The sequence below is a fragment of the Protopterus annectens genome, chromosome 12.part0, assembly GCF_019279795.1.
Source record: "Protopterus annectens isolate FY-2018-M chromosome 12.part0, PAN1.0, whole genome shotgun sequence".
Classification (NCBI taxonomy): domain Eukaryota; kingdom Metazoa; phylum Chordata; order Ceratodontiformes; family Protopteridae; genus Protopterus; species Protopterus annectens.
The window spans coordinates 1152778291-1152805957 of record NC_056746.1 but is presented as its reverse complement, the minus strand read 5'-3'; the positions used below and the strand labels follow the sequence as shown (position 1 = coordinate 1152805957).

At 40.6% G+C, this 27667-nt stretch overlaps 1 protein-coding gene across 1 annotated transcript in view; it reads right to left on the bottom strand.

Annotated features, from left to right (window-relative positions):
* The window catches only part of SAMHD1 (SAM and HD domain containing deoxynucleoside triphosphate triphosphohydrolase 1), a gene marked incomplete in the record, with an annotated part of 1343678 nt that overhangs the window by 842185 nt on the left and 473826 nt on the right, over positions 1–27667 (bottom strand). Inside the window, 1 exon segment of the mRNA XM_044090179.1 lies at positions 3054–3124. Coding sequence (XP_043946114.1) covers positions 3054–3124 — 71 coding nt within the window.

The following is a 27667-nucleotide window of genomic DNA, read 5'->3' as shown; positions in this document are numbered from 1 at the left end:
GCTCGGAGCTACAACAGAATGGCATTAAATATACTGATCGCAAGGATATTTCTAATATCCTGGCAGATAGATTCAGTGCCAACTTCACCCCCCTCTCACCCCCTAAACGGCCCATCTCAATACCAAGACACTGCCAAATTCCGGTACTCACAGCCACACAGGTAAAAAAAAAAAAGTACTCTCCAAAGCTAAGAATACAGCATCCATGGGACCAGATGCCATCCCAGGCTGTGTACTACATGAACTACAAAATGAACTGCACCTCACCTAAGTGTCATGTTTAATCATAGCCTCACCTCAGGCTTTGTGCCCACTGAGTGGCGCACAGATACACTTATCCCACTCCACAAGGGGGGATCCACCTTGGATCCCGGGAACCATCATCCCATCAGTCTGACGAGCCTGACTTGCAAAGCCATGGAACTTATAAACAAAGACATTGGCAATCTTCAAACACTGGACCCCACCCAGTTTGGTTTTGTAAAGGGCCGATCTTGTCTCCTCAACCTGACTGACTTCTTCGAATCAGTCTCCAGAGCCGTGGACAAGGATAAGGCGGTCCACACAGCCTATCTGGACCTCGCCAAGGCCTTCAACGCCATCCCCCACTCTGGAATCATAGATAAACTTACTAAGCTGGGCATTAATCCCTACATCACTCGATGGGTTGCCAACTGGCTTACTGACAGAACCCATACTGTAAAAGTAGCCGACTCAAAATCCAGCTCCAGACAAGTGACAAGCGGAGTATCTCAGGAGTCAGTCCTGCGATCTCTTGTTTGGCATCTACTTCTCTGAAGTACAGGCCAGCAGACTGGGACCCATTATTGAATCCCCAAATGATGTGGATAGTCTACAAAAGGGCCTTACAGAAACAGATGCTTGGTGCCAGAGTCATGGGCTCCAGCTCAATGCCAAGAAATGTATAGTTATCCCCTTTGGGAAAACCCTGTACCCATGAATTACCATATAAGTGGCACTATACTAAACACGGAAAGTGTGATAAGGGACTTATGGACACAGGTGGACAGTGGTCTCACCTTCGATATCCACATAGTCACAACAATCAGGAAATCCTTCTTTGTGGCACACCTCATCACTAAGGGCTTTTCATCCAGAAAAAAGGGTCACTGTCCCACGGTACTCATCCCTCATTAGACCCATTATAGAGTACACTGCCCCATTTGGTATGCACCTCACAAGACATCTGCAACAACTGGAAAGGCCACAAAAATACCTCACAAAGAATCACAGGCCTAAAGCAGATGCCCTATGCCGACCGTCTAAAAAAACTTCAGCTATACTCTGTCGCATATCGCCTACTCAGAGGCGATCTCTGCTTAACATACAAGTCCATGTCAAACCCAGTGCTGCTGGACATGCTACACTTAAAGATATCCCAATACCTCAGAGCCACACGCTCCAGGGATCTAAACCTTGTCATTACAATGAACAAAACATGCTGGAGGAATAGGTTACTGACCCAGAGACTCCACATACTCTGGAATAAACTGTCCATACATGTCAAGCTGAGCACCTCTTTGGCCCTCTTCAAAAGTAACCTTGACAACTGGATGGGAGATAGGAAATTCACCCCAGGGATCACGTCAGTCACCCTGCTAGACAAGGGACCAGGGAAGTAAATATTCTGGGAATAAATAGCCAAGGAATTGTTATGGCTAGGCTTGTATAGGCCCTAGGGCCGATAGCCTAGTATCAACCTATGAACCTATTTATACGAGTAGAGAAGAACACAACACTCGGGGCTAATGAAAAGAGAAAAGGGAAGGTGCAGAAATAGACAAAAACAGTTTTAAATAACCAAATATAGAGATTTTGGAGAGAGAAAAAATTCACATCTCCTGAGCACAGACAGATCCATCCTATGTTTGTGGTGGCAAATGAGATTTGAGGTATTCTGCATGACACAGCAGTGGCTATGGGTAAGGGGAGGAGCCTGAGTACCAGATCCAGAAGTTTGAAAGCAGCCAAATTCAGATCCAAATTGGATCAGAGAAGTATACATTGAGGAACAGATAGAAAAGACATCAGATTATAATGTATACTGCATGAAAACAAGTAGTTTCGCTAGGGTTTGTTTTCTTTTCTGTTACTGTACATGTACCTATATTGTTTCAACTGTGATTTACTGAAGTTGTTAAAGTGCCATCTTGGAGAAACAGGCAAGTGTGGCTGCTGACAGATACCAACTCACATAGCGCTTTTGATACACCTGCATGGCCAACCACCAACACACTGCAATCATACTTTCCACAAGCATAGTTTCTCCAGTGCAGTCAAGTAGGGGCTCCCCTTTTAGCTTTTACTCATCATCAGTCATCTCATGGCTGTGAAAGCAAAAGAGCTTCAGCTGTAAATCACAAGCCACAATACCCCTTCCACAAAATAATACATGGATTAGTTTTGTTAACCAAGAGGAGAAATCAGCACAATTACCATGGCTTAGTCTCTTAGTGGTTAGGATCTTTACCTCACATTTCCGGGTCAAAGTATGTCCTCCAGTCACTAGCGGTGTAGAACCTGCATGTCCTCCCCATGTCTGTGTGGGTTTTTTCAGGTTCTCCAGTTTCCTCAAAAAAACTGGCTGGTTGATTGGGACCAGCTACTATTATCAGTCCACAGCACACTACATTTTTCATTGCCTTTGTAGCCTGGCTGGTGGACGAATTGATGTATTAGATCCTTTAGACCCTTTTTATCTAAATGATCAAACTGAAAAAAACATTTTTGTCAACCAAATGGGTATCTGTCTCATGTTGATCACTCCAAATGATCCCTTTGACCTCAAGGGAAAGACATTCATTTCCTTGCTGTCACTGAAACACTTAAGATGATGCAGTGGTAGACACAATCAAAACTACCACAGCAAGCGACAGACTGGCCACATAATCAGGCAATCAATAAAGTAGACCCGATGTTAATTTTCCAACGTTCTCTCCAAGGAAAAATACTGCAAAAATGACTTAAGAAGAAAATAGAAGCGATATACAACCACTGACAAAATTATCTAATAAGACTGGTAGAAAACATACCTTCCAATCCAATTCTGGTCGTGCCAGAGGCATGAACCTTCCATCAAACATATGTGAATATGGACCATGCCCTGTAACAGAAAAAAACATTCTGTAGAATTACAAAGAAAAAAAATAATTTACTATAGTTTTAGATTTATCAAGAAGGTCTGTAAATTACTATTTTTTTTTTATAAACCATCTTTTCTTGAAAACTACACCTGTGAAAGTATACTCATCATTATTCATAACTGTCTGAAGATTATAACAATGGAGGACAGGTCAGAAATTTATCAACGTGTCTTCTGGTGAGACAAAAAATAGTTGTGCAAGATGAATCTACCACACAAGACATGACTGAATGATCACTGCTGCAGTACCCTTAGCTTTATGGATTATATCCTGCCATGGATACAATAGCCAGCCAGTTTCCAAAGCTTCATGGCACATTATACACACACAAACCGTCAAGCAGCTCAAGCTGAGCTAACTAAAAAACAATTTTGGGTGTGAAGCCCTTCAGAGTTTTCCTGCCTGCAGAGACAGGTGGCTGCGTCTAAAAGGAAAATTCTAGGGGGGAAAAAAGTCTGCACCCTGCATAAAAAACACACCATAAAAAGCAGATAGAGGATGAAGGGGCCACTGCAGCAGTGATCATTCGAACATCTAGTGTTATGGTTAACTTGCACAACTGTACTATGTTCATCAATTTGATCACTGTTGCAGTAGCCTTAGCGGGTCTATATTATATCAGTGAATGCTTGAAATTGCAAACTCTGTATAATAGACCCAACAACTTCAAAAATACAAAATGCCGAACACAGGGATCAGCAATTTTTTTTCCCCTGATCCATTAAAAAAAAAAAAGGGCCAAGAAATTTAAACACTCAGAATTTATATGAGCTTATATAAGTCACCTAAATAAAGGTCTGGATTTTAATCTAGGTTTAAGTGGGACACATATTCGTTCAACCCATGTCCAGCATCCCTCCTGAGTCTTTCTATCCATCTAGCTTCCAATTCCTCAGTCAAATTATGGATGTCGCCTCCGCTTGCATTCTCAAAAATCCTGCCTATGGCTAAAAATTTGAAAGTGTGCCCAGAATTTGTACTAATCATGTTTGGCAAGAGCACCAACTATTTCTCTTATTAATATGATAAAAGTGTTCACATATCCTTTCCTTAAAGGTTCTGTCAGTCTTCCTACATGAATATTGTGAGAAGGCACTGGAGTATTTTGACCACAGATAAGGACACAAGTGGTTTAATTGATCCTGAGCCCAAATTTCTTTTTAGGAACATGAAGTCCCTAAAAAGACAAATATGTTATCCTAAGAATGTACCTTGTACAGCTAGAGCTTTAGGGAGTTTAAAGTTCATGCCGCTTGTGAAAGTGAACATGTTGTATACCTAAGCACACTGCCCAGAATGTCGAAAATTCTATGTAAGCAAGACTGACAGAACCTTTAAGGAAAGGATACATGAACACATTTATCATATTAATAAGAGAAATAAAGTCAATGCTCTTGCCAAGCATGTGATTAGTACACATTCTGGGCGCACTTTCAAGTTTTTAGCTATAGGCAGGATTTTTGAATATACAAGAGGAGGGGACATCCATAATTTGACTGAGGAATTGGAAGCTAGATGGATATTAAGACTCGGGGGGATGCTGGACATGGGATGTCCCACTTAAACCTAAATTAAAATCCAGACCTTTATTTAGGTGATGTATATATGCTTATATAAAGTGTGTGTTTAAATTTTTTGGCCATGTCATGTTAATGCAGCAGTTTAAATTGTGAATATTTGGAATAAAAATGCATAGATTTTTTATATATACAAGTTTTTATACATACATTTTTTATATATGTGCATGTTAGTAAAAACGTTGTTGTGTGCTTATCATTGCTTTTAAAAGCCTATTAGTTTATAGGAAGCACTCTTTGTGAGTGTATCATGTGATCATGAGGCATATCATGTGACTGTTGAACATCAGCTTAGAGTTGTATATAAGTAGGTTAAATTACTAAAGTTTATCAGCACCTGATAAAGCAGGTCTTCCTGCGAAAGCGATTGTGTTCTAGGATTAAACTTGATTATATACTGGAATCAAGGTCATATCAGAGTCCTTCTGTTTCTTTTCGATATTTGGAATTTGTGCTCGCTTGGGAGTCAGATACCTGGATACATTGGTGGTTGTTTTCTTATTCATTGAAATCCCAGAAACATAATCCTGCATGAGGGGGTCAACAAAAACTTCTGAATGTTCTCTTGGAACAACAGCTTGTGTAAGAGATTTCTCACGTAAGACAGTGAGATTTCTGACACCTTGAAAAAGACACTGAAAAAAATAAGCAAGTCATTTAAATATGGAAAAACATGGATACCCTGTAGCCTGCAATGAACTATAACTGGAGCTAGATACTTTGTGAACATTCTTGGTGCAGTGGATAGTCTAAAGGGTAAGGCAGGCAACTGATCATGTGATCCCAACATACAAAATTTAAAGAAACATCTCAAGTCTGGATGAATAGGGATGGGATGGATAAGCATCTTAAGTCTAGTGTAACCAGCAAACTTGAAAGAGGATAAAGAGGTAAAAGCTTGTGAAGAAGTGACATCATTTTGAATTTGGGCACTATCATCAAGTTTAGAAAAGAAAGATCAATAATTGGTCTGCAATCATTTTCTTTGGCACTAGAAACCTCCTTGAATGAAGGCACTTTACCACCTGGGAAGGAGGAACTGGTTCCATCTCTCCTTAGGACAGAATACGATGAACAGGTGAAAACAAAAGAGTCTGACCTGGATGATGAGGAATGACCCCATGGAAAGGAGGAATTTGCTCCAACTGCCATTAGTAACCATGATGAATGATTATCATAACCCATTTGCCTGAAACAATCTGTTGCCAAAGAGAAAAATGGAGATTCAGACTTTGTGAGAAAAAAAAAAGCCAGGGAAGGAGGGTGTAACAAGGTCTCTTGAATAGTCAGACTTGCTGGACTGTCCTTAGTTTTGGGAGGTTCAAGACTTCTTTTGGAATCCCCATACCTCTTCTTCTTAAGACCAGTTTAGCTGAATTTCATAGGCACTTTATTCTGTTTTTTTCCCCAAAATTGGATGTGGTGATTTGGAAAAAAAAGTCCTAGCGATTCCCTGTAATCATACTTTTTGATCATCTCTGCAGCAGAGAAGCAAAACACAATCTCTATCCAAGGGAGAATTTAAATTCTCATTTTTATGATCATCTGGGAGGATTTGAGAATGCAGCCATGCAAACTTCCTTAAAACAGTACCAGTAGCCATAGCCCTGAAAAAGCATCCGTCACATACACACACCCAGAGAATTAGTAGTAACCTGTGCGACAGAAGAAACTAAGTCCGTGAAAGCAGTTTTTCCCCCACAAAAGGAAAATGCAAACAAAATATTCCTCATACTTTCACAATTTGTCAGAACAAACTAACATGTGAGCCTGACAATTCAAAATTCTGAAAATTTAAGTTGCAGAAGTATACGTGTTTTTCCTGCAGATATATCAATTTTCTCATCCTTGGCTTCCAAAATGGCCACACTGAGTAAAAGCTTAATTCTAGCTCTCAAAGTGTGAAAACAGAAACTTAGCAGAGAAAGCCAGTGGGGACCTGGACTTCTGGGTAAATTTCAGTAACTGGTTAGTAAGTGCACTGTATGGATGTCAAGAAGAAAAAAAATAGATAGGACCTGAAAGAAAATCAGCTACAAAAGGTGATGAAAAAACGACGACTGGGAAGAATACTGCAGCTGATCAGCTAAAAGTAGCACAAGCTTTAGACATGACTTTCAGTAACCTAGAGAAAAGTACAAGACAACTGCACACGTAACTGACTAAAATAAATGAAACACTGATGGAGTGTATCAACTTAAACAATAAAAGGCTGTAAAAAATGGAAGAAGCTTTAAACAGATATTCAGATAAGGTAATACAAAGTATAGTTGTGTACACTTACCATAAATGTAGATGTTTGAGTGTATTCACTGTTGCAGTCCTTACACTTGGGTTATCCTGCTGGCAGGCTACCCTTAGTCGGCCTGAGTTCCAAAGTCTAGATCCGGCGTCGGTTGCTGTCACCTCTTTCCTGATGTCAGTGCGCCAGGGGCACAAAAGATGCAGCCGATGCCATTTTCTTCAGTTTTTCTTGCCCCAGATGTCAGGTGCCCCCAAAAGGGCAGGCTAAAAATATGCCAATAAAACAAGCATGCACCAAAATATATGTTATACCTTTATCTACAAGCAAATACACCACATAGGTTGTATAGATTAGAGAAGTGCAGATAAGTTCCAGCAAAGATAAGGGGGATGGAGGGTGGGCAACCTGGACTGCAACAGTGAATACACTCTAACATCTACATTTATGGTAAGTGTACACAACTGTACTATGTTCTTCGTGTTTCACTGCTGCAGTCATTACACTTGGGTTGAATCCCAAAGCTATGGTTGGGAGGCTGGAGCTAAATAGCATTAGGAGCGGCTATGAGGCCCTGCAAAACTGCAGTGGCAAAGCCTGCCCTGGATTAAGAGTAGAGTGGTAAATGATAGTGCTTTGTAAAGGTGTGCACTGAACTCCAGGTAGCAGCCTCTAAAATGTCTTTGGTTGGTACTCCCCTGAGGAAGGATGCTGAAGTGGCTGCTGCTCTGGTTGAATGTGGCCTAATGCCCTTAGGCACTGGCTTGCCATGTTGTGAATAGCAGAAACAAATTCAGTGGCCTATCCACTTTGAAATAGTCTGCTTAGGAGATCGCCTTTCCTTGTGATCCTGCAGCATATGCCACTAGTAGTTGCTCAGTCTTTCTAAAAGCTTTGGTTCTGTTTAAATAGAAGCACAGCTGTCTGTGTATGTCCAAAAAATGCAGAATTCGCTCCCCCTTATTCTGTGGGTTTGGATAAAAAGTAGGCAGATGAATAGTTTGGTTAAGGGCCACACTGGACACTACCTTAGGCATAAATGTCGGGTTTGTCTTCAGAGAAACCCTATCTGGATAAAAAATGATAAAAGGTTCCACAGCCATGAGTGCCTGTAGCTCTGAGACTCATCTTGCAGAGGTTATTACTAGGAGCAGATCTGTTTTCAAGATAAAAATTTTATATCAGCTGTAGCGGCTGGCTCAAAAGGAGGCAGGGTGAGTTTTTCCAAAACATAATTGAGGTCCCATGCAGGCACTGGTGATCTCCTTGGAGGCCTTAAGTTTTTGGCTCCTCTGAAGTACTGCCTTAACAAAGGATGAGAAAAGATTGGTGACTCTGTATTGTAATGAGCCAAAATGACAGAGGCATGAATTTTAATTGATGAAAAGGATAGGCCTTTGTCCAGCATCAGTATTGCAAAATCTGAGGAATATTTGGTACAGCTGTGTCAATTCCTTGTGCCTGGTTCCAGGCACAGAATCTCTTCATTTTACGGCATAAAATTTTCTGGTACTAGGCCTTCTGGCCTCCAAAATGACATTCATCACAGCTTTAGTGAGAGGTGTGTTTTGTATGACTACATTATCCGCCATGCTGCCAGATTTACGGTCTTGAGTTGGCTGTGTAGGATCTGATTGTTTTGTTGGGACAGTAGATGAGGTATTTGAGGTAAGGTCCAAGCCGGGCATTGAGACAAGTTCCTTAGGATTGGATACCAGTACTGGCGGGGCCAGTCTGGGGCAATCAGTATCATCTTTGGCTTCTCTTGCCTGACCTTTAGGAATACCTTGGGGAGGAGAGGCAGTGGAGGGAAAGGCATATACTGCTAAGGTTTTCCAGTTGAAAGATAGGGCGTCCACATTCCATGCTTGTCTGTGATAAGTTCTTGTGCAGAATCTTTTTAGTTGGTAGTTGTGAGGAGAGGCAAACAGATCTATATCCGGGCATCCCTATTTCCTTGTTATCATGCTGAAGACTTGTGGATCCAGTTTCCACTCGTGGGGATCCATGAGGTTTCTGCTTAGTTCGTCTGCCAGAGTATTTACCTTTCCTGGCAGGAATTGTGCCTGCAGATGTACTTGGTAAGTCAATGCTGTGTCCCACAAAGTCATGGCTAGTCTGCAAAGGGGGTAAGAATGAGTGCCTCTCTGCTTGTTTATATACCACATGACCGTGGTTTTGTCTGTCTTTATCAGTAGTTGTCCCGGATGAAGTAAGTCCTTGAAGGATGTCACGGCATTCTGAACAGCTAGCATCTCTTTTTGATTGATATGCAGATGCATTTGGTTTGTGGACCATGCGCCTTGAATACATCTTCCTGCCATGTGGGTCCCCCAGGCATAATCTGATGCATCTGTTGTTAATGTCTGCCTGGCTAGGGATAAAGTGAATGGCTGTCCCTTGCTCTGGTGACAAGCCTTCGCCCCACCATCGAAACTCCTGCTGCAGGCAGGGAATGAGTGTAATTATTGTTTCCAGGCTGTGGCAATGTTGAGCCCAAACACTTTTTAGGTACCACTGAAGTTTACTCATATGCAGTCACGCACATGGAATTAGTAGAATGCAGGATGCCATGAAGCCCAAAGCCTGCAGAATTTTTCTTGCAGATAACTGGGCCTTTGCTGCCAACAGTTTGAAATATGTAGTCAGTTGCCTTTGTTTGTCTGGCGTGAGATAAGCTATCTGGGCAGTTCTATTTAAGCTTGCACCCAAGAATATTATCTCTTGAGAGGGTACTAGTTTTGATTTCTTTTCGTTGACTGTGTACCCTAGGCCTGTTAGAAATCTCTTTACAAACACCAGATGCTATAGTAGAATGTCCTTGTTCTCTGCTTGAATGAGGCAGCCATCCAAGTAAGGATATATTTGACAAAAAAAAAAGCATATTCAAGGGTCAATGTGTAAGAGCTGTTAGAATGACCTCAGAATATGATGAGATGTTGGAAGAATTAGAATTCATTAGTGGACTGTTTAAAAACAGAGGATATCCCCTCAAATTAATGAAGGAAGTTAAAAAGTATGTTATTGGAGAGTGGGGAAAAAAATTTATCCAGTATTAGGTAAATATGTGAACAATAGAATTAATTATGAAGATAGTGGACCGCAGTTCAATAGAGCTTGTATACTAGAATACAGTCCACAGGTGACGTTTATAAAACAGATATTGAGAAGATACTGGGAATTGCTAATGATAGATGAGAATGTAAAAAGATTAGTGAGAGATACCCCCATGTTTGTGTATAAAATGGGGACAAATTTAAAGCATATATTTGAAAGAAACAATAGATTTGAAGGAAAAGATAATGAGGGTACAGGTACAAAAAATGTGGATGCTGTAATTATTGTCAGTACATATATGAGGATCGAATGTTAACCTTAGACAACATGGAGGGGGAATTGTAACATTAAATATATTATATATATATATATATATATATATATATATATATATATATATATATATATATATATATATATATAGCTATATGTCAGACTTGTAAACATTTTTATATAGGTAAGACAGAACGAGTATTTAAGAGAAGGATATACGAACACCTATATGCTATAAAGAGAAAAGATAGTAAAAATGCACTATTTAGGCACATAGAAGCTACTGACAGTTGCCATAGTTTTAAATTTGCAATTATAGATAAAGTGCAAATAAGTACCAGGGGAGGTAATATGAAGGTGTTATTATCCGAAAAGGAGGTAAAATGGCAAATATTGACAGATGCATCTACCCTACCTGGACTAAATGAATATATAAGCATCAAACCAATTCTACAAAAGATGTTATAACTGGAACTGTCAGTAGAAAATTTATTATACTTTTTATTATACTATATTAATTTTATGTTAACTTATAGTATTTACAATTCCACAGCATAGTTTGAGTTAATTGATGCACCTAAAGATAAAGGGACAATTAGATGGCATATAAGGTTTTACTGATATTCTTTCCCCTGGAAATGAATTTTTAGATGTATTGGCTATATACACAAATTGCTCATAATCTTTAGTGTGATTTTTATATATCAATTTTTGCATATTTTTCATATATATTTATTATACATTTAGTATATATATTTTTAAGAAAGAATTTTTAAATTGATTTATATATATATTATATTTTTAACACACAATTTTAAATAAGTGACCGGGGCAGGTTATTGTTTCTGTAAAAATATTCCCAGTGAAAAAATTTTAACATATAGAACGTATGTATTGCCATACAATGAGATAGAGATTATTATGATATTTAGTTGATACAATGAGACATTTTTGGACAAGTATGGGTTGACTATAATGTATATTAATTATTACGTATTGCATATAATTATATTACATTATATTATAAATGATAATTGTTACCTTGTGTGTGTACTGAATTTGGCGCCAAAAAAGATTTAAAAAGACCTAGTTAATTGATTAATTGATCCTGATGAAATCCACAGTACGGTGGATGAAAGCTCTTGATCAGATGTACGCTGAACACTTTTTTCTGTTATCCACTGAATATTTATTGTTTTTTTTTTTTTCAATTAGTAACGTTGTTCTTATGGAATTTGCGTGCATTATGGAATTATAATAAAGGGTGTATTAATGGCTAACAGCAAGTTTTCCTTCAGAGTGGATTTGATTATAATTTTGTGTTGCGAGATCTGCATTTTGACTTTAATAGTAAAAATGCAATCTTACCAGCAGAAGGAATTGATTCTGACAAAACTGTGGCAGAAGGACAAAGTACTAAAAGTGGGAGACAGCAGTGTGTTTGTGGAGGACTACTTATTGTACACCAGGCAGAAGAGGAGTCAGGTCACTAACAATCACAGAGCATATACGAATCAATCCCTCCAGTACATTCCAATAAAATTTTTCTATACAAGAAATAGCAAAGGGGGGGGGGGTTCCTGCACTCAAAGCTAGCTGAGAAAATCAGTGACAGGTTTTGAAATGTTTGGCTCAAAGCTAGCTGAGAAAATCAGTGACAGGTTTTGAAACATTTAAAAACCTGTCACTGACTTTCTCAGCTACCTTTGAGTCGTCAAAGAAAAGCATGTGCCCCCTTCGCTATTTATTGTATAGAAACATTTTATCGGAATGAACTGGAGGGATTGGCTCATATAGGCACTGTGATTGGTTTAGTCTGTTCCATTATGGTGCATGCACTGTGAATAACAGCCTTTTATTTGAAAAGATTCACCTCTTTGAAACAGTGTCACTTTACTACATCATGTTTTATTTTTAACTGAAGTGTTGCATTATTTTTTGAATCCATCTGAAGAAAGATGACTGGTATCTGCTCTAGCAGAGCAGTGTTTATTTCGAAAGCAAATGCACACCTAATGGAGTGATTCTTTAACTTGCACTTGTTCTTCCACTGATTGGATTCTAGGGAGGGCATAACTTTACCATCATGTCCTGATAGGATGTTTTACCTCTGGCTTACACTGGAGGTCCCAGTTTGTGTGAACTTTTGACTGGTTAAGCCTTCCTTAAATGGAACATTTTTATCAGCTGCAGCAGGATCTGAGGAAGGGGAAATCCCGAAAGCGCTTATCCATCCTGAATGGTGCACATTTTTGTGTTTTTACACATTTTCTACAAGGATTTTGCTATGAATATTTCCTTTTTGTCGAGGGGTCATTTTAGTAAAGGATTTGAGAGTTTTTGGATGTCCATAGTGGTTCATTTGTGATTTATTCACTGCATTTAAAAATAAGGTGGAAATAAAAAAAGGAAGATATGGTTAAGAAAGTAAAAATTATATAGAGGGACTGACAAATGTTAAAGTAATGCAAAATAGGGGGAATCTTACAGAACAAGAGGAGGAGCAACTGCAGAATACTAAACAGAAAATAAGGGTCTACCTTGATAACATGTATGAGTTTTGAAAGATTGCTGTTAAGCAACTGTTTTTTGATAACTCTAGAGCAGAAAAACATTTAGTACGACTTGGGCAACACAAAGTAGAAAGGGCTGTCATCAAGCATTTAACAAGGAAGACAACAAGGGAGCCTATATAAGTATTAGAAATATTTTGAAAATTATATGAACGTCTGTATAAAACAGAGAAATATGGAATTCAAGAAAAAGTACAAATGGGAATGTTTATGGAAGAATTAAATATGCCAAGGTTGGAGGTAGAGAAGACTCAATTACTAACAGGATAGGAAGAGTTGAGATAAAAATGGTGATGTACAACCAATCTACAGGAAAGTCCCCAGGAATAGATGATATTCCTGCTGATGTGTGGAAGCTAGGAGAGAAAAAAACTGATAAAGATCTGGAAGGTTTTGTTTAAAAAGAAGTTTTGTACTTATCATAACATTCCATCTGTGTTGTCCATTTTCATTCTTCCCCAAAATATGTTTTCGGATCAGACTCTGCCATTATTTTAGCTCATGGCCACCAACAAACTCTCGAGCTCCTTCCCTACTCATAATGCACCACCCCTAACATCATTCAGATCTTGTTTGCAGCTTGATATGAAGACAGCAAAGAACTGTCATAATTACAGTTCAACACATGGGGCATGTGGTGCTCCAAGAATTTAATTCCTCTAGAATTCACTTGTGATGAATACAGGGGGATGGAGGGTGAGGAGTTGAGGAAGAACGAAAATTAGAAGTTATGTACCTACCATAACGTTCCATGTTAGTTGTCTTCTTCTCACCTTCTTTCTTGCTGGATGGGTTCGGAGCCGATCCTCGGCTCCGACTCGGCCACTCTAAAAGCTTGAGAGCTAGTTCCACCGGCTCGAGGCTCCCCTATATCCCACAATGCTAGGCGGTAACTCCTCATATCTCGTTTGAAAGCTAAGGCCAGCAATAAAATTCCATAAGGAACAAAGAAGAAAACTCTTCTAGGTCTGTTCTGGCTAGGGGGAAGGAGGGTGGGATGCAAGAAAGAAGGCGAGAAGAAGACAACTAACATGGAACGTTATGGTAGGTACATAACTTCTAAATGTTAAGTTGTCAGTCTCGCCTTCATTCTTGCCGGATGGGACCGGTCCCTAGCACCTTGTCCCGGGTGGCCTATCGGAACAGACTCTTGAGTACAGTGGAACCAAAGTTGGCTCGGTCTCTAGAGGCCAAATCCAACTTATAATGAGAAATGAAGGTACAGGGAGAAGCCCAAGTAGCTGCCGAACAAATCGAATCAACAGGCAGCCTGTCTTGTGGAAAAATCTGCCTTTTTTTTCCTGGGATGTCATTTGGCCAAAAAAGGGGGGCCCCAAAAGGGATTTGGGGGATTCCCCCCCCCCCCATTTTCCCCCCCCCTTTTCTTCAGTTTTTCTTGCCCCAGATGTCAGGTGCCCCCAAAAGGGTAGGCTAAAAATATGCCAATAAAACATGCATGCACCAAAATATAGGTTATATCTTCATCTACAAGCAAATACATCACATAAGTTGTATAGATTACAGAAGTGCAGATAAGTTCCAGCAAAGATAAGGGGGATGGTGGGTGGGTAACCTGAACTGCAACAGTGAATACACTTGAACATCTACATTTATGATAAGTGCACACAATTGCACTATGTTCTTCGTGTTTCACTGTTGCAGTCATTACACTTGGATTGAATCCCAAAGCTATGGTTGGGAGGCTGGAGCTAAATAGCATTAGGGGGGCTGATGAGGCCCTGCAAAACTGCAGTGACAAAGCCTGCCCTGGATTTAGAGTAGAGTGGTAAATGATAGTGCTTTGTAAAGGTGTGCACTGAACTCCAGGTAGCAGCCTCTAAAATGTCTTTGGTTGGTATTCCCCTGAGTAAGGCTGCTGAAGTGGTTGCTGCTCTGGTTGAATGTGGCCTAATGCCCTTAGGCACTGGCTTGCCATGCTGTGAATAGCAGAAACGAATGCAGTGGCCTATCCACTTTGAAATAGTCTGCTTAGGAATAGCCTTTCCTTGTGATCCTGCAGCATATGCCACTAGTAGCTGCTCAGTCTTTCTGAAAGCTTTGGTTCTGTTTAAGTAGAAGCATAGCTATCTGTGTATGTCCAAAGAATGCATTAAACCACCCACTTATTCTAATATGGGTTTGGTGGCCCATAAAAAGTAGGCAGATGAATAGTTTGGTTAAGGGCCACACTGGACACTGCCTTAGGCATAAATGTTGGGTTTGTCTTCAGAGAAACCCTGTCTGGATAAAAAATGATAAAAGGTTCCACAGCCATGAGTGCCTGTAGCTCTGAGACTCGTCTTGCAGAGGTTACTAGGAGCAAAAGCTGTTTTCCAAGATAAAAATTTTATATCAGCTGTAGCGGCTGGCTCAAAAGGAGGCAGGGTGAGTTTTTCCAAAACATAATTGAGGTCCTGTGCAGGCACTGGTGATCTCCTTGGAGGCCTTAAGTTTTTGGCTCCTCTGAGGTACTGCCTTAACAAAGGATGAGAAAAGATTGGTGGCTCTGTATTGTAATGAGCCAAAATGGCAGAGGCATGAATTTTAATTGATGAAAAGGATAGGCCTTTGTCCAGCATCTCAGTTAAGTATTGCAAAATCTGAGGAATATTTGGTACAGCTGTGTCAATTCCTTGTGCCTGGTTCCAGGCACAGAATCTCTTCCATTTTCCGATAAAAGATTTTCTGGTACCAGGCCTTCTTGGCCTCCAAAATGACATCCATCACAGATTTAGTGAGAGGTGCATTTTGTATGACTACATTATCCGCCATGCTGCCAGATTTAAGGTCTTGAGTTGGCTGTGTAGGAACTGATTGTTTTGTTGGGACAGTAGATGAGGTATTTGAGGCAAGGTCCAAGCCGGGCATTGAGACAATTACCTTAGGACTGGATATCAGTAGTGGCGGGGCTAGTCTGGGGCAATCAGTATCATCTTTGGCTTCTCTTGTCTGACCTTTAGGAGTACCTTGGGGAGGAGAGGCAGTGAAGGGAAAGGCATATACTGCTAAGTTTTTCCAGTTGAAAGATAGGGCGTCCACTTTCCAAGCTTGTCTGTGATAAGTCCTTGTGCAGAATCTTTTTAGTTGGTAGTTGTGAGGAGAGGCAAATAGATCTATATCCGGTTATCCTCATTTCCTTGTTATCATGCTGAAGACTTGTGGATCCAAATTCCACTCATGGGGATCCATGAGGTTTCTGCTTAATTCGTCTGCCAGAGTATTTACCTTTCCTGGCAGGAATTGTGCCTGCAGATGTGCTTGGTAAGTCAATGCTGTGGTCCCACAAAGTCATGGCTAGTCTGCAAAGGGGGTAAGAATGAGTGCCTCTCTGCTTGTTTATATACTACATGACCGTGGTGTTGTCTGTCTTTATCAGTAGTTGTCCCGGATGAAGTAAATCCTTGAAGGATGTCAGGGCATTCTGAACAGCTAGCATCTCTTTTTGGATTGATATGCAGATGCATTTGGTTTGTGGACCATGTGCCTTGAATACATCTTCCTGCCATGTGAACCCCCCAGGCATAATCTGATGCATCCATTGCTAATGTCTGCCTGGCTGGGGACAAAGTGAATGGATGTCCCTTGTTCTGGTGACAAGCCTTTGCCCACCATCGAAACTCCTGCTGCAGGCAGGGAATGAGGGTAATTATTGTTTCCAGGCTGTGGCAATGTTGAGCCCAAACATTTTTTAGGTACCACTGAAGTTTCCTCATATGCAGTCTCGCATATGGAATTAGTAGAATGCAGGATGCCATGAAGCCCAAAGCCTGCAGAATTTTTCTTGCAGATAACTGGGCCTTTGTTGCCAACAGTTTGAAATATGTAGTCAGTTGCCTTTGTTCGTCTGGCGTGAGATAAGCTATCTGGGCAGTTCTATTTAAGCTTGCACCCAGGAATATTATCTCTTGAGAGGGTACTAGTTTTGATTTCTTTTCATTGACTGTGTACCCTAGGCCTGTTAGGAATCTCATTACAAACACCAGATGCTATAGTAGAATGTCCTTGTTCTCTGCTTGAATGAGACAGCCATCCAAGTAAGGATATATTTGTATTCCTCTTTGTCTGCAGAATGCAATTACTGGTGCCAGGCACTCTGTGAAGACCCTGGGCGCAGTAGATAAGCCAAAGGGCAGTGCAGAGAATTGGTAGTGCATTGAGCCAGCTTTGAATCTGAGGTATCTTCTGCATGTTTGCCTGATTGGGACATGCAGGTATGCCTCTTTTAGGTCTAAAGTCGAAAGCCAAGCTTCTTGCCCAGCATGGGCAGAAGCTGCTGTAGAGTCAACATTTTGAATTTTGGTATATCAAGATATGTGTTTAGAATAGATAGGTCCAGTATTGGTCTCCAGGTCTTGTCCTTTCTTGGTACCAAGAACAGTCTTGAATAAAATCCTTGTCCCTGCTCTTGCTCTGGCTGTTGAATGGCCCTCATGTCCATGAGGGATAAGACTTGTTTTTGTGCCTCTGCCCATTGATGTTTTGGCAGGTCTGACAGCCATTTGTCCTTGGCAGGGTATGGAAGTGAAACTTGTAGCCTTGTGACACTATGTCTAGGACCCATTTGTCCTGGTTGTGTGTGCCACTTGATTCTGAGAAAAAGTGCTAGTTTTTCCCTAAAGGTGCTGCCCGAAGATGTGCTTGGTGCAGGCAGGGGGAAGTCATTGGGACAGTTTCCTGTATGGCTGTGATTTGTCTTCTCCACTTTTGGCGGTAGAAGCACCCCATTGTTTAGACCTGTACGAACCTTGGGGCTGGGATCTGCCTCTTGGGCATCTGTATCTGCTCCTTTGTGGTCTGACACTGAAAAGGACCAATTCTTTGTAGGCCAGTGTCTGCTAAATCTTGGTGGTTGTACCTGTAAAGAATCCTTAACCGTTTGCATAGATTTAGCTTTGTCCTCCATTTTCTTTAAAACCTCTTCTGCTTTAACACCAAACAAGGTATCATGCTGTAATGGAGCATCTAATAATTTTGCTTTGACATGGTCCAGCAGATGTTGTTCCTTTAACCAAGCATGTCTCCATGACAGAACCCGTAATAGCCTATAGGAGGCCTCCAAAGAATCAAAACCACATTGCAAAGTATGCTTTCCAACTTGCTCAGCTGCATGCAATAAATCCTGCATTTCTTTGTTTTCTGCACATTCAGAATTTATCAACATTTTCTGTTTAAGCAGTGACATAATATATTGCTGATATTTGAGCATATGAAACTGACAATTTAAAGCCCTTATAGCCAAGGTAGCAGAAATGTAAATCTTCTTCCCCCATCTGTCCAATGCCCTAGAATTCCTGTCAGAGGGGGTAGGGTTTTTTGCAGTGGATGCCTTGACCCCTTTGGGACCCTGAGAGACTGTTTCTGGGTCAGCAGCAGGGTTTTTGAAAAGGAATTTATGAGAGTCAGGAACCCTGTGGTAACTGTCCGGCTTAACAGGAGCTGGAGGTAAGGAGTCAGGGGTCAGACTAGACTCTGAAAATACATCATCTACAATGTCTAACACAGGTGGAATAGCTAGGGGCCTGTGTTGTGGGAGTAAAAGGAAGTCTCTGAGCCTTTTCTTAGATTCTGAATAATCTTGGCTCTCCCAGTGGAAATGTTCCCTCATGGTATGCAAGGTTTCCCCAAAAGAGTAATCCTCAGGAGGAGAGGCTGAAGGGATAGATTCTTCAGCATCAGAATCCTCATAGAGAGGAAGAGAGTATTCCTGATCAGAAGAGGAATCAGATGAAATGGAAACCTGATCTGAAGATTCATATTCTGTCTCTTGCCTAGGCCTTTTATCAGGAGGATGGGGAACTGATCAAAGTAATTAAGTCTTCGGCCATTTTGAGCATCTGTTTTTTGGGCATGGAGGCCTGACCATGAGGCTGTTGTACTTGTTTCTTTGTCTTTAAAGGTGCTTTAGTCTTTGCCTTTGTAGTTGGAGTCGTTTTAATGTATAATTGAGTAGGTCTGAAAACACCCTCAGAAGCCGATGCCTGCTTAGCGGCTCCGGACCCATCTGAGGGAATAGTCTCCGAAGGTCCAATACCTTGAGCTTCCAGAGGACTAGTCGACCCCAAGTGGGAGTCTGTAGTGGCCTGCGGGTCCAAAGTAGCGGGTGTCAGGGACTACGAAGGCGCCTCACTGAAAACTGGCGAACTGGCGACTGGCTTAGAGGAAGTCTCGTCGTCGGTTTTGGACCTCGGATGCCTGTCCTTTTCTTTTTCTTTGCATTTCTTGTGCATTCCGGTAGTCGAATGGCTATCTGTCGGCATTGTGTAATTAAATCTTCTGCCAAAATAGTGAAATGCAAAATCGTACCGACGCTTAATAGTGTGTTGGTTAAATCTAGCACAAAACCGACAACTAGCAACGTCGTGGTCAGGGCCTAGGCAAGGAATACAGTAAGAATGAAAGTCCTTATGAGGTATTTGCTTCCCACAAGAAATACAATTATTAACTTTTTCTCACATCGGTCTGGAGCAAGAAGAAAGGTTTCCACAACGGGTTACTTAGCTTTTAATGAAGACTTCGGATCTGAAATTTGAACACGAAAATCTCAGGAGTTGGCTGACCGGCACTTGAATTACTACTGCTTCGGGCACCGTGCGGCAAGAAAGACTGAAGAAAATGGTGTCGGCTGCATCTTTTGTGTCCCTGGCGCACTGACGCCAGGGAAGAGGCGACAGCAACTGACGCCGGACCTAGACTTTGGAACTCAGGCCGACTGAGGGTAGCCTGTCAGCAGGATATCCCAAGTGTAATGACTGCAACAGTGAAACACGAAGAACATCTGCAAAACTCAAGAAGTCGAAATTAAGAAACCGCTGGCTGAATATGAGACTGCATAAGAAAAGATATTTAAAAAAATAACAGAAATAGGATAAAGAATGTAGGGAAAACCTGAGATTTTCTGCCGTACCCAAGAACCTGAAAGAAACAGACTGCATTAATTTTATGAAAGCACAAATACGTAACTGGATTGGTATTCTGCAACAGGAATTGTTAATTGAAAGGGCACATCTTGTGTATGCTCTAAACTTGACTATGAAGAAAGCAACCTAGACCTTTAATAGTAAAGATGCAATCTTACCAGCAGAAAGAGTTGATACTGACAAAACTGTGGCAGAAGGACAAAGTACTAAAAGTGGGAGACAGCAGTGTGTTTGTGGAGGACTACCGGCCATTGTACACCAGGCAAGAAAGAGGTGAGTCAGGTCACTAACACAACTTGCTAGGGGCATAATGGGTCATCCTCCAGTTCATTCCAATAAAAGTTTTCTATACAAGAAATAGCAAAGAAAGGGGGGGCATGCTTTTCCTTGACTCAAAGCTATCTGAGAAAATCAGTGACAGGTTTTTGGGAATATGTTTTGACTAATAGCTAGCTGAGAGAAAATCAGTGGACAGGTTTTGGAAACATTTAAAACCTGTCACGACTTTCTCAGCTACCTTTGAGTCGTTGAAGCCAAAAGCATGTGCCCCACTTCTTCGCTATTTATTGTGGCGGCATAGAAATCGTGGAGAACTGGGCAATTGGGCTCATATAAACACTATGTGATTGGTTTAGTCTGTTCCATTATGGTAGTACATATTACCTGTGAATAACAGCCTTTTATTTGAAAAGATTCACCTCTTTGAAACAGAATGTCACCATTACTACATCATGTTTTATTTTAACTGGACGTGTTGCATTATTTTTTGAATCCATCTGAAGAAAGATGACTGATGCATCTTGCCTCTAGCAGAGAGCAGTGTTTATTCAAAGCAAATGCACACTGGAGTGTACAATGCTTAACTTGCACTTGTTCTTCCACTGACTGGATTCTGGGTAGGGTGTAACTTTACCATCATGTCCTGATAGATGTTTTACCTCCCTGAATTCACACTGGAGGATCCCAGTTTGTGTGTGGAACTTTTGACTGGTTAAACCTTCCTGGTAGGAATAGGTCTCGACTGTTGAGTCGTGGACTTTGAAGCATCTGGGCCAATGTCTCGGACTTAAGAAGTCGACTCACTACTCTCTGGAAGGTCATGGTCCATAACCTGGAAGACCGTAGGAAGAGTAGTCTATGGCTCCGCTCAGGACAACAAGGGGTAGATGCTGGAGCCGAATGAACGGAGTCGAGCAGATGGAGATCGGGACCTCCTTCCCGATGTCAGTTCGACATTGTACCGGTAAGTTGTTGTGTATCGAGTTACATTTTGCAGAGTTGTTAGAACGTTATCTTTGCTGAACAAATTAAGAATGTTGCTGGTTAAACTCAGTTGTAGCTTTCAGAGTGTTTATACGAACACGAGTAAAGCTGATTTTAAACATAGCAGCAGGTTAGCCGCTTGGCTTAGCAGAGAAGTATTCACGCATTTAAAATGAATAACGTACCTCGGCGCAGTGCTGGTGACATGTACGTCCGTTTCACCGAGCACCGTCAGAATAGTACAGTAACAACATTGTAGAAAATCTACATTATTATTTAAGGACATACTAATTGTGTAGGCAATGTACTATCGGAGCAAGTTCCGTGCTACGATAGTACATTGCTACTTTTAATTATGTTTTAAAATAATAGATGTTGTATTTCGGCCATCGTTGACACTTGTATACATTTTATTAATATCTGACATTAAGGACTTGAACTTTATAACATGTCTGTACTTATTTAAACGGAGTATTACTGTTACAACTGTGTTTTCTGACTTTTAAACGCATTATACCCTTTTGCTAAAACTTAAGCGCTACACAATTTGGCGCTAGTTTTATGTTTTAAAAAATCAACTTCATTGTTCTAAATGTACTTGAGGAAGCTACAACTGGGTTTGTAAAGTAGCTAAAACGCTTGGTTTGTCAATAAAAGTTGGGAATGCTTATAGAATACAACAATACCGCAAAGTGGACTTGTACTTTCCGTTAACCTTGACTTACTTTTTTACTGGTTTTGGTGTTTGCAAGAGTTTGTCTTCAGTGTTTGATAATAAAATCGGAGTCGACAGAGTAATGTCTTCCTCTGCTCCGGCCGGAGCCGAGGACACCGTAGGGGCTTGTATTCGAGTTTCATCGACTCCGGCCGGAGCCGATGTTCGAATAGCTTTAGTGCCTCCAGAAGAAGGCTCAGAGACTGGAGTCGAAGGTCTAGAAGGCTTCGAGGGTTTCCCCGATGACTGAGTCGAGGGACCCTCAGGCTTAAGTAAGCCCCTTAAAATAAGTTTATTTTTTCGCTCCTGCAGGACTCTAGGGCTGAAACCATGACAAACAGCACATGAGTCCTGCAGGTGCAAAGGTCCCAGGCAGTACACACAAGAAGTGTGACCGTCTGTCAGAGACATCTTCTGACAGCACGAGTCACACTTCTTAAAGCCTGAGACCTTTGATTCCTTAGACATATCTAAGGGAAAGTGCAACACACAAGCACACACACACACACACCGATTACACTTAGGGTTAAATTAACACTAATTTAAACAAATTATAGTAATAGTAATAAAATTCCCTATAAAACACAGTCACTCACTGGGAAGGAAGGGACAGGGCCTAGGGCCCGAGGAAAATTTTTTTTAAGATTTTGTGGAAAAAAGGGGGTGGAAAGTTAACGGGAATGGGATAAACTAATTTAATACTATTTATAAGAAAAAATAACTTTAAGGGGAGAAAAGGTTAAGAAAACTAGTTCTTTACCAAAAAACTAACCTGAGCCGGTAGGAACACACCTCGATCACTGTAGCGGCAAACGAGATCTGAGGAGTTACCGCCTAGCATTGTGGGATATAGGGGAGCCTCGAGCCGGTGAAACTAGCTCTCGAGCTTTTAGAGTGGCCGAGTCGGAGCCGAGGATCGGCTCCGAACCCATCCAGCAAGAATGAAGGCGAGATTGACAACTTAACATTGGACAACACAGAATGGAATGTTATGTTAAGTACATAACGTCTGTATCTGATGTTGTGCATTTTCATTTTTCTTCAACGTATGGGACAGAATCCCCAGCTCTCTAACTTCCTGGGTGGATTCCAATGAAGGAAGTTCCTGAGTATGGTTGAGGCAAAGGTCTCTCGAGACCAGCTACTATTTGTAATGAATGATAACGGTATTAGGATATGACCATTAACTAGACTCCATGCATAGTCTAAACTGGAATATACTGGAAGTGTTCACAGGTGAAGTTGAAACAGCCAGTATTGATTTGTTGGGGGAAATTAAATTTAGTGGAGACGAACAAAATATAATCTGTCAACCGCTTGGTTATAGTTAAGTTTGTGAACAATTTGCCCATTTTGTGATACAACAAGGAAGCCAAGAATTGATCTGTCTTCCTAACTTTTAGTTCTGTACAGTTAGGAATGCCATTTATCTATAAACATTTAGTAAGTGCAGGATATACTCTGCTTTATTTGGAAAGTCTGGGAAAAATAACGGCAGATTAATTTGGTTGGTTAATGCTGGATTCTGACACTGCCCTCAGGAGGGAGGAAGCATCGATATGTAGTGTCCCTATCCATGTGGAAAAACAAGATGGGGTCTTAGAATATAATGCTTGAAGTTGTGACATTATCCAATGGAAATAAATGCAACTAAAAGGATAGAGTTCCACATATGTAGTTTGAAAAGAATACTGTGTTTCCCATACTAAGCATCCCATGGTGGTATGGGACCTTTGTAAGGAGGTCCAAGTAGAAGAAAAACATTTAAAAAAATACTTTGCAAAGGTTAGAGGAAGCCAAAGAAGAATTCTGAAAATCTACATAGAAATTCAAGAAAAGCTGTGAGCAGAAGTTAGACATTCAATAAACTAGCACCTTCTTAAAATAAACTCACTCGCTAAGATTTCAAGGACAGAATGCATCATAGTTGGGAAAGGTAGTACCTGACACTGCTCTATTCAAATAAATCTTCTCCATAAAGTTTTGTAGAGATTCTTCGTATACAGTTATGGGAAAGTAACAGAATGGAACAGAAGGGTGAAAAAGAAAGCATAGGTTGCCAGGCTATCAATATGAGAAAAAACATGCAGTCAGTATTAGGCTAGAGATGTGCAGATGAATCATGCCTGTCAGGTGAGACAGGAGCTCTGCAGACAGATCTAAAATCAAAGAAGAGTACAGGAAAAAGAAGAAGAAAAAAAAAAAAGAGGTCAAAGGAAGGAGAACCATCTTACTTTAAGTCAGTAAGATACAGTGAGCATGGCGATTTCTTCAAAATGGCTGCTTTCTGAAGTAATCTTTATTAAGATGCATTATAAGTGTTTATCACATTTTACATTCTTCCACCTTGTTGCACATGTTCAGTTTGCATAAACTGTTTCTTCCATTTAAATATACAATTTAATTTACCTCAAGTCTATATTCCTGGACAAAGAACAAAAAACTGCCCTTATGATAAGTGAATGAACAAATAAATACATACATAAACCATGTCTGTCACTTTGTTGCTGAGACACAAGCAATGAGGAAGTAAGATGGACCTGCTTAAGTTGACAGCTATCACGTTAAACTTCCTCAAAAAATGGGCTACAATTCTAAAGCGGTTGGAAGAAAATCTCCCATTGCCACACCTTCAGTACATGTATGTTGGCCTACTTGGGGGACCAAATGCCCTGGAGTGTATTCCTCAGGAAAAGGCCACTCCATCCAATCTTGGCAGCATTCATGGTCCCTGTTGTCTTGGGCAAAAAAAGAAGAAATGACGAGGTAAGCACAGTTCTTTTGACTGCATCCACCCGGAAAGATAACTTTTGCTTAACTGTGTTATTGTTATCTTTATTGATACAGGTTGAGAGAAAGATTATCATTGTGTTCATAGCATCTACTTTTGGTAAGGAGGTAGGACTACTGTCGTTAACGTTTACCCCAGAACTTGCAGAATCAATCCTGATGATATTTTGGTACTACTGAATATTTTCTGAGCTATTGTTTGTACTCTGTAAAGAGGTACAGATACCAGGATAGACATGGTGTTGAAAATGGTTCCTATAAACTCTGTGTATGTCAGTTAGAAATGTGACTTCTTGTTATTGAAGGATATCCCAAACTGTGGACAAGCCTACTGCACTAATTGGGGTTAATTGTAAAGCATTAATCGCAAATCTGCACCAGTAAAACCTTGGTCGGAGCAGTAACAAGCCTGTTGTCCCAAAACAGAAATGTGCGGGATCCTTGCAAAGTTAAGTGAGATGCCAGTACTGCAATACACGTAGTGAATACCCAGAGGGCTGTGGTTAGGCCAAAAGGTTGGACTCTGAACTGGTAATTACTGGCTCCTGGCCTAAAGTGTAATTACTTTCTGGATTGTCTATTCATTGTATGTGATAGTACTAATCCTGAAGGTCACTCAATCTCATCCAGATGACCTGCTCAGAAGGGAAAAACTGGACTGACCAAAGACTAATTAGAAATTAGTGTGTCAAACGGAATTGTTCAACATACCAAGACTTAAAATCGATCACCAGTATCTTATTTTATTTAGGCACTAGATTAATCATAAGAGTCATTTACAGATTCTGTTGGCCTAGATGGAACTTTCAGATGACTCTAAACTGCTTCTTGGGTAACGGAGGTGGAAGAGGAAAAAGGGAATGATACAATTTCAACAAAAGATTCTCTGCAAGGAAGAATCCTTTGTTAGGATTAGCCATGCTACCTGGTGCAAAGATAAAAGAATGCAGACCATCTGCGGGGGATTGAACTGAGGTCTCCTTTCAAGAGCGCTGTCAGGGTCTAACAGAATAAGTATCTCTAGACTCTCGGGACTGCTGGAGTCCTCTGCTAGGGAGGTTTTCAGCTATCATTGCTCCTCTGGTGCCTTGGGGCGAACTACCTTCGTGTGGGTCCTGTAATGGACCCTGACACTTCCTGTAACACATAAAAAGATCTCCTGATTGATTACTGGGGAAAAAAAACATTGAAGGGATAGAAAACAGGGCGGCCACGACAGATAGAGTCTTTACTTCATTACCTGTGGGGCCAAACCAAAGAGAACTGTCAATGGTAGCACTAATTAGATGACTTGAAAGAAAGCAACAAATTATCAAGGTTCAGTAAGGCATGACTCCTGATGAAAATGGCGCAGCCCTAGAGACACCTTCTGTAGTATTCAAGATAAACCTCATGGATGAATAGGATATCATCCGTAGAACAGCCTTACCGACTACTGAGGATGATCATCAGCAATTTTGGTTCTAGAATACGAATTAGATAGCTTTTAATCAAATCTTCTGCAGCCTCTTAAAATGTATTTTAGGATTAAATGGTTGTATAGGTGGTACAAGTGGGTAGGATCCAAAAATAGGTCCTTGGTACTATGTAAGAGAAAAGTGAAGTAATGGGGGAACCCCCCCCCCCATTACACAAAACCAGAGCTTTCCAAGAAGGAAGGTAAGCAGTCAAGACCTAACCAAAAAACTCTTAAATCTCGTGTTCCAGACCCACTCTGATCAGAGGGTATCTAAAAAGAAATGGTCAGGTATATCTAAAGAGTGAATGAGAGTACCTTTCTGTGATGACCCCATACTTAAACCCAGGGCAGAAATTAAGGAGCCTCAATGCTCACCACTGTCTCCAGTAACGGAGCGTCACTGAAAAAAGGGATAACACACACAATATCCCCCAAGGGTACACCGGGAACAGGCTGCAAACCTGGGACTAGACTATATGCTTCACTCCAGGTCACCAAAGGAGTCTTAACACTACCCACGGCACAGCACTGTGTCCCAGTTCTAGGTATTTGACACACACACACATACACTAAACTATTTGATAACCACACAAACAAACACTCTTGGGAAAGGGTGGCAGATTTACCCATCTCTTCTTTACCAAATTACACGGCAAAGCTGCCACCAGTCAAAATACAACACCCTTCAAATGGTTGTTCAATTACATTGGGTTAAATAAATCCTGATATGTAAGGTAGCATGCAATCCAAGCAGTAAGGCTTTTCAGAGTGGCCCTGCTGTTACCACAAATAAGCATAAACACTCTCAGGTTACCAAAAGTATTTTCTAAATAACCAGCCACAATAAAAGGTAAAAAAAATATGTAATAAAAATGATTTAAAACACACACATTTTATTTTATAACTATATCTATCTATCTATATATCTATCTATATATCTATATATATATATATATATATATATATATATATATATATATATATATATATATATATATATATATATATATATATAGATGTATGTATATATATACACACACACACACACAGATATATAGATATGACATTGCATAACTTGACTTCAATAAACACAGAGAAATTATGAAAATAACACTGTAGCATAGGTTTGACACTGACTGAAGAAAAACTAACTGTGGATCACTAAAGAACAGTTGTGTAAAATCTTACCATAACCATAGATGTCCTTCTCTTCCATTTTGCAATATTACAAACACTTGGGTTTGCCTCTCTTACTACTCGAATGTGTGACCAGTACACAAAAGCTTCTAGTCACTGCAGGGTACATGGAACATTTGATATATTCTAAGGGAGCATGGGCCATAAAAGTGACGTCCCCATGTACCAAACCTCAGAACTGAGCGCCCCAGTCGGACCCCAGTCCCAGGATAACTGTCCGAATCTAGTGCCATCCAAAAATGGACAGTTTAATGGAAGAAGAGGGAAGGAATATTGCAACATGGAAGAGAAGGATATCTATGGTTATGATAAGACTTTACACAACTATTCTATGTCAGTCTATTTTCATGTTGCAGTATTCCAAACCCTTGGGTGAGTGCCACAGCTCAAAGGGAAGAAGAAGGTGAAGGCTTGAAACTATTTTCTAGGAATCCATGAAG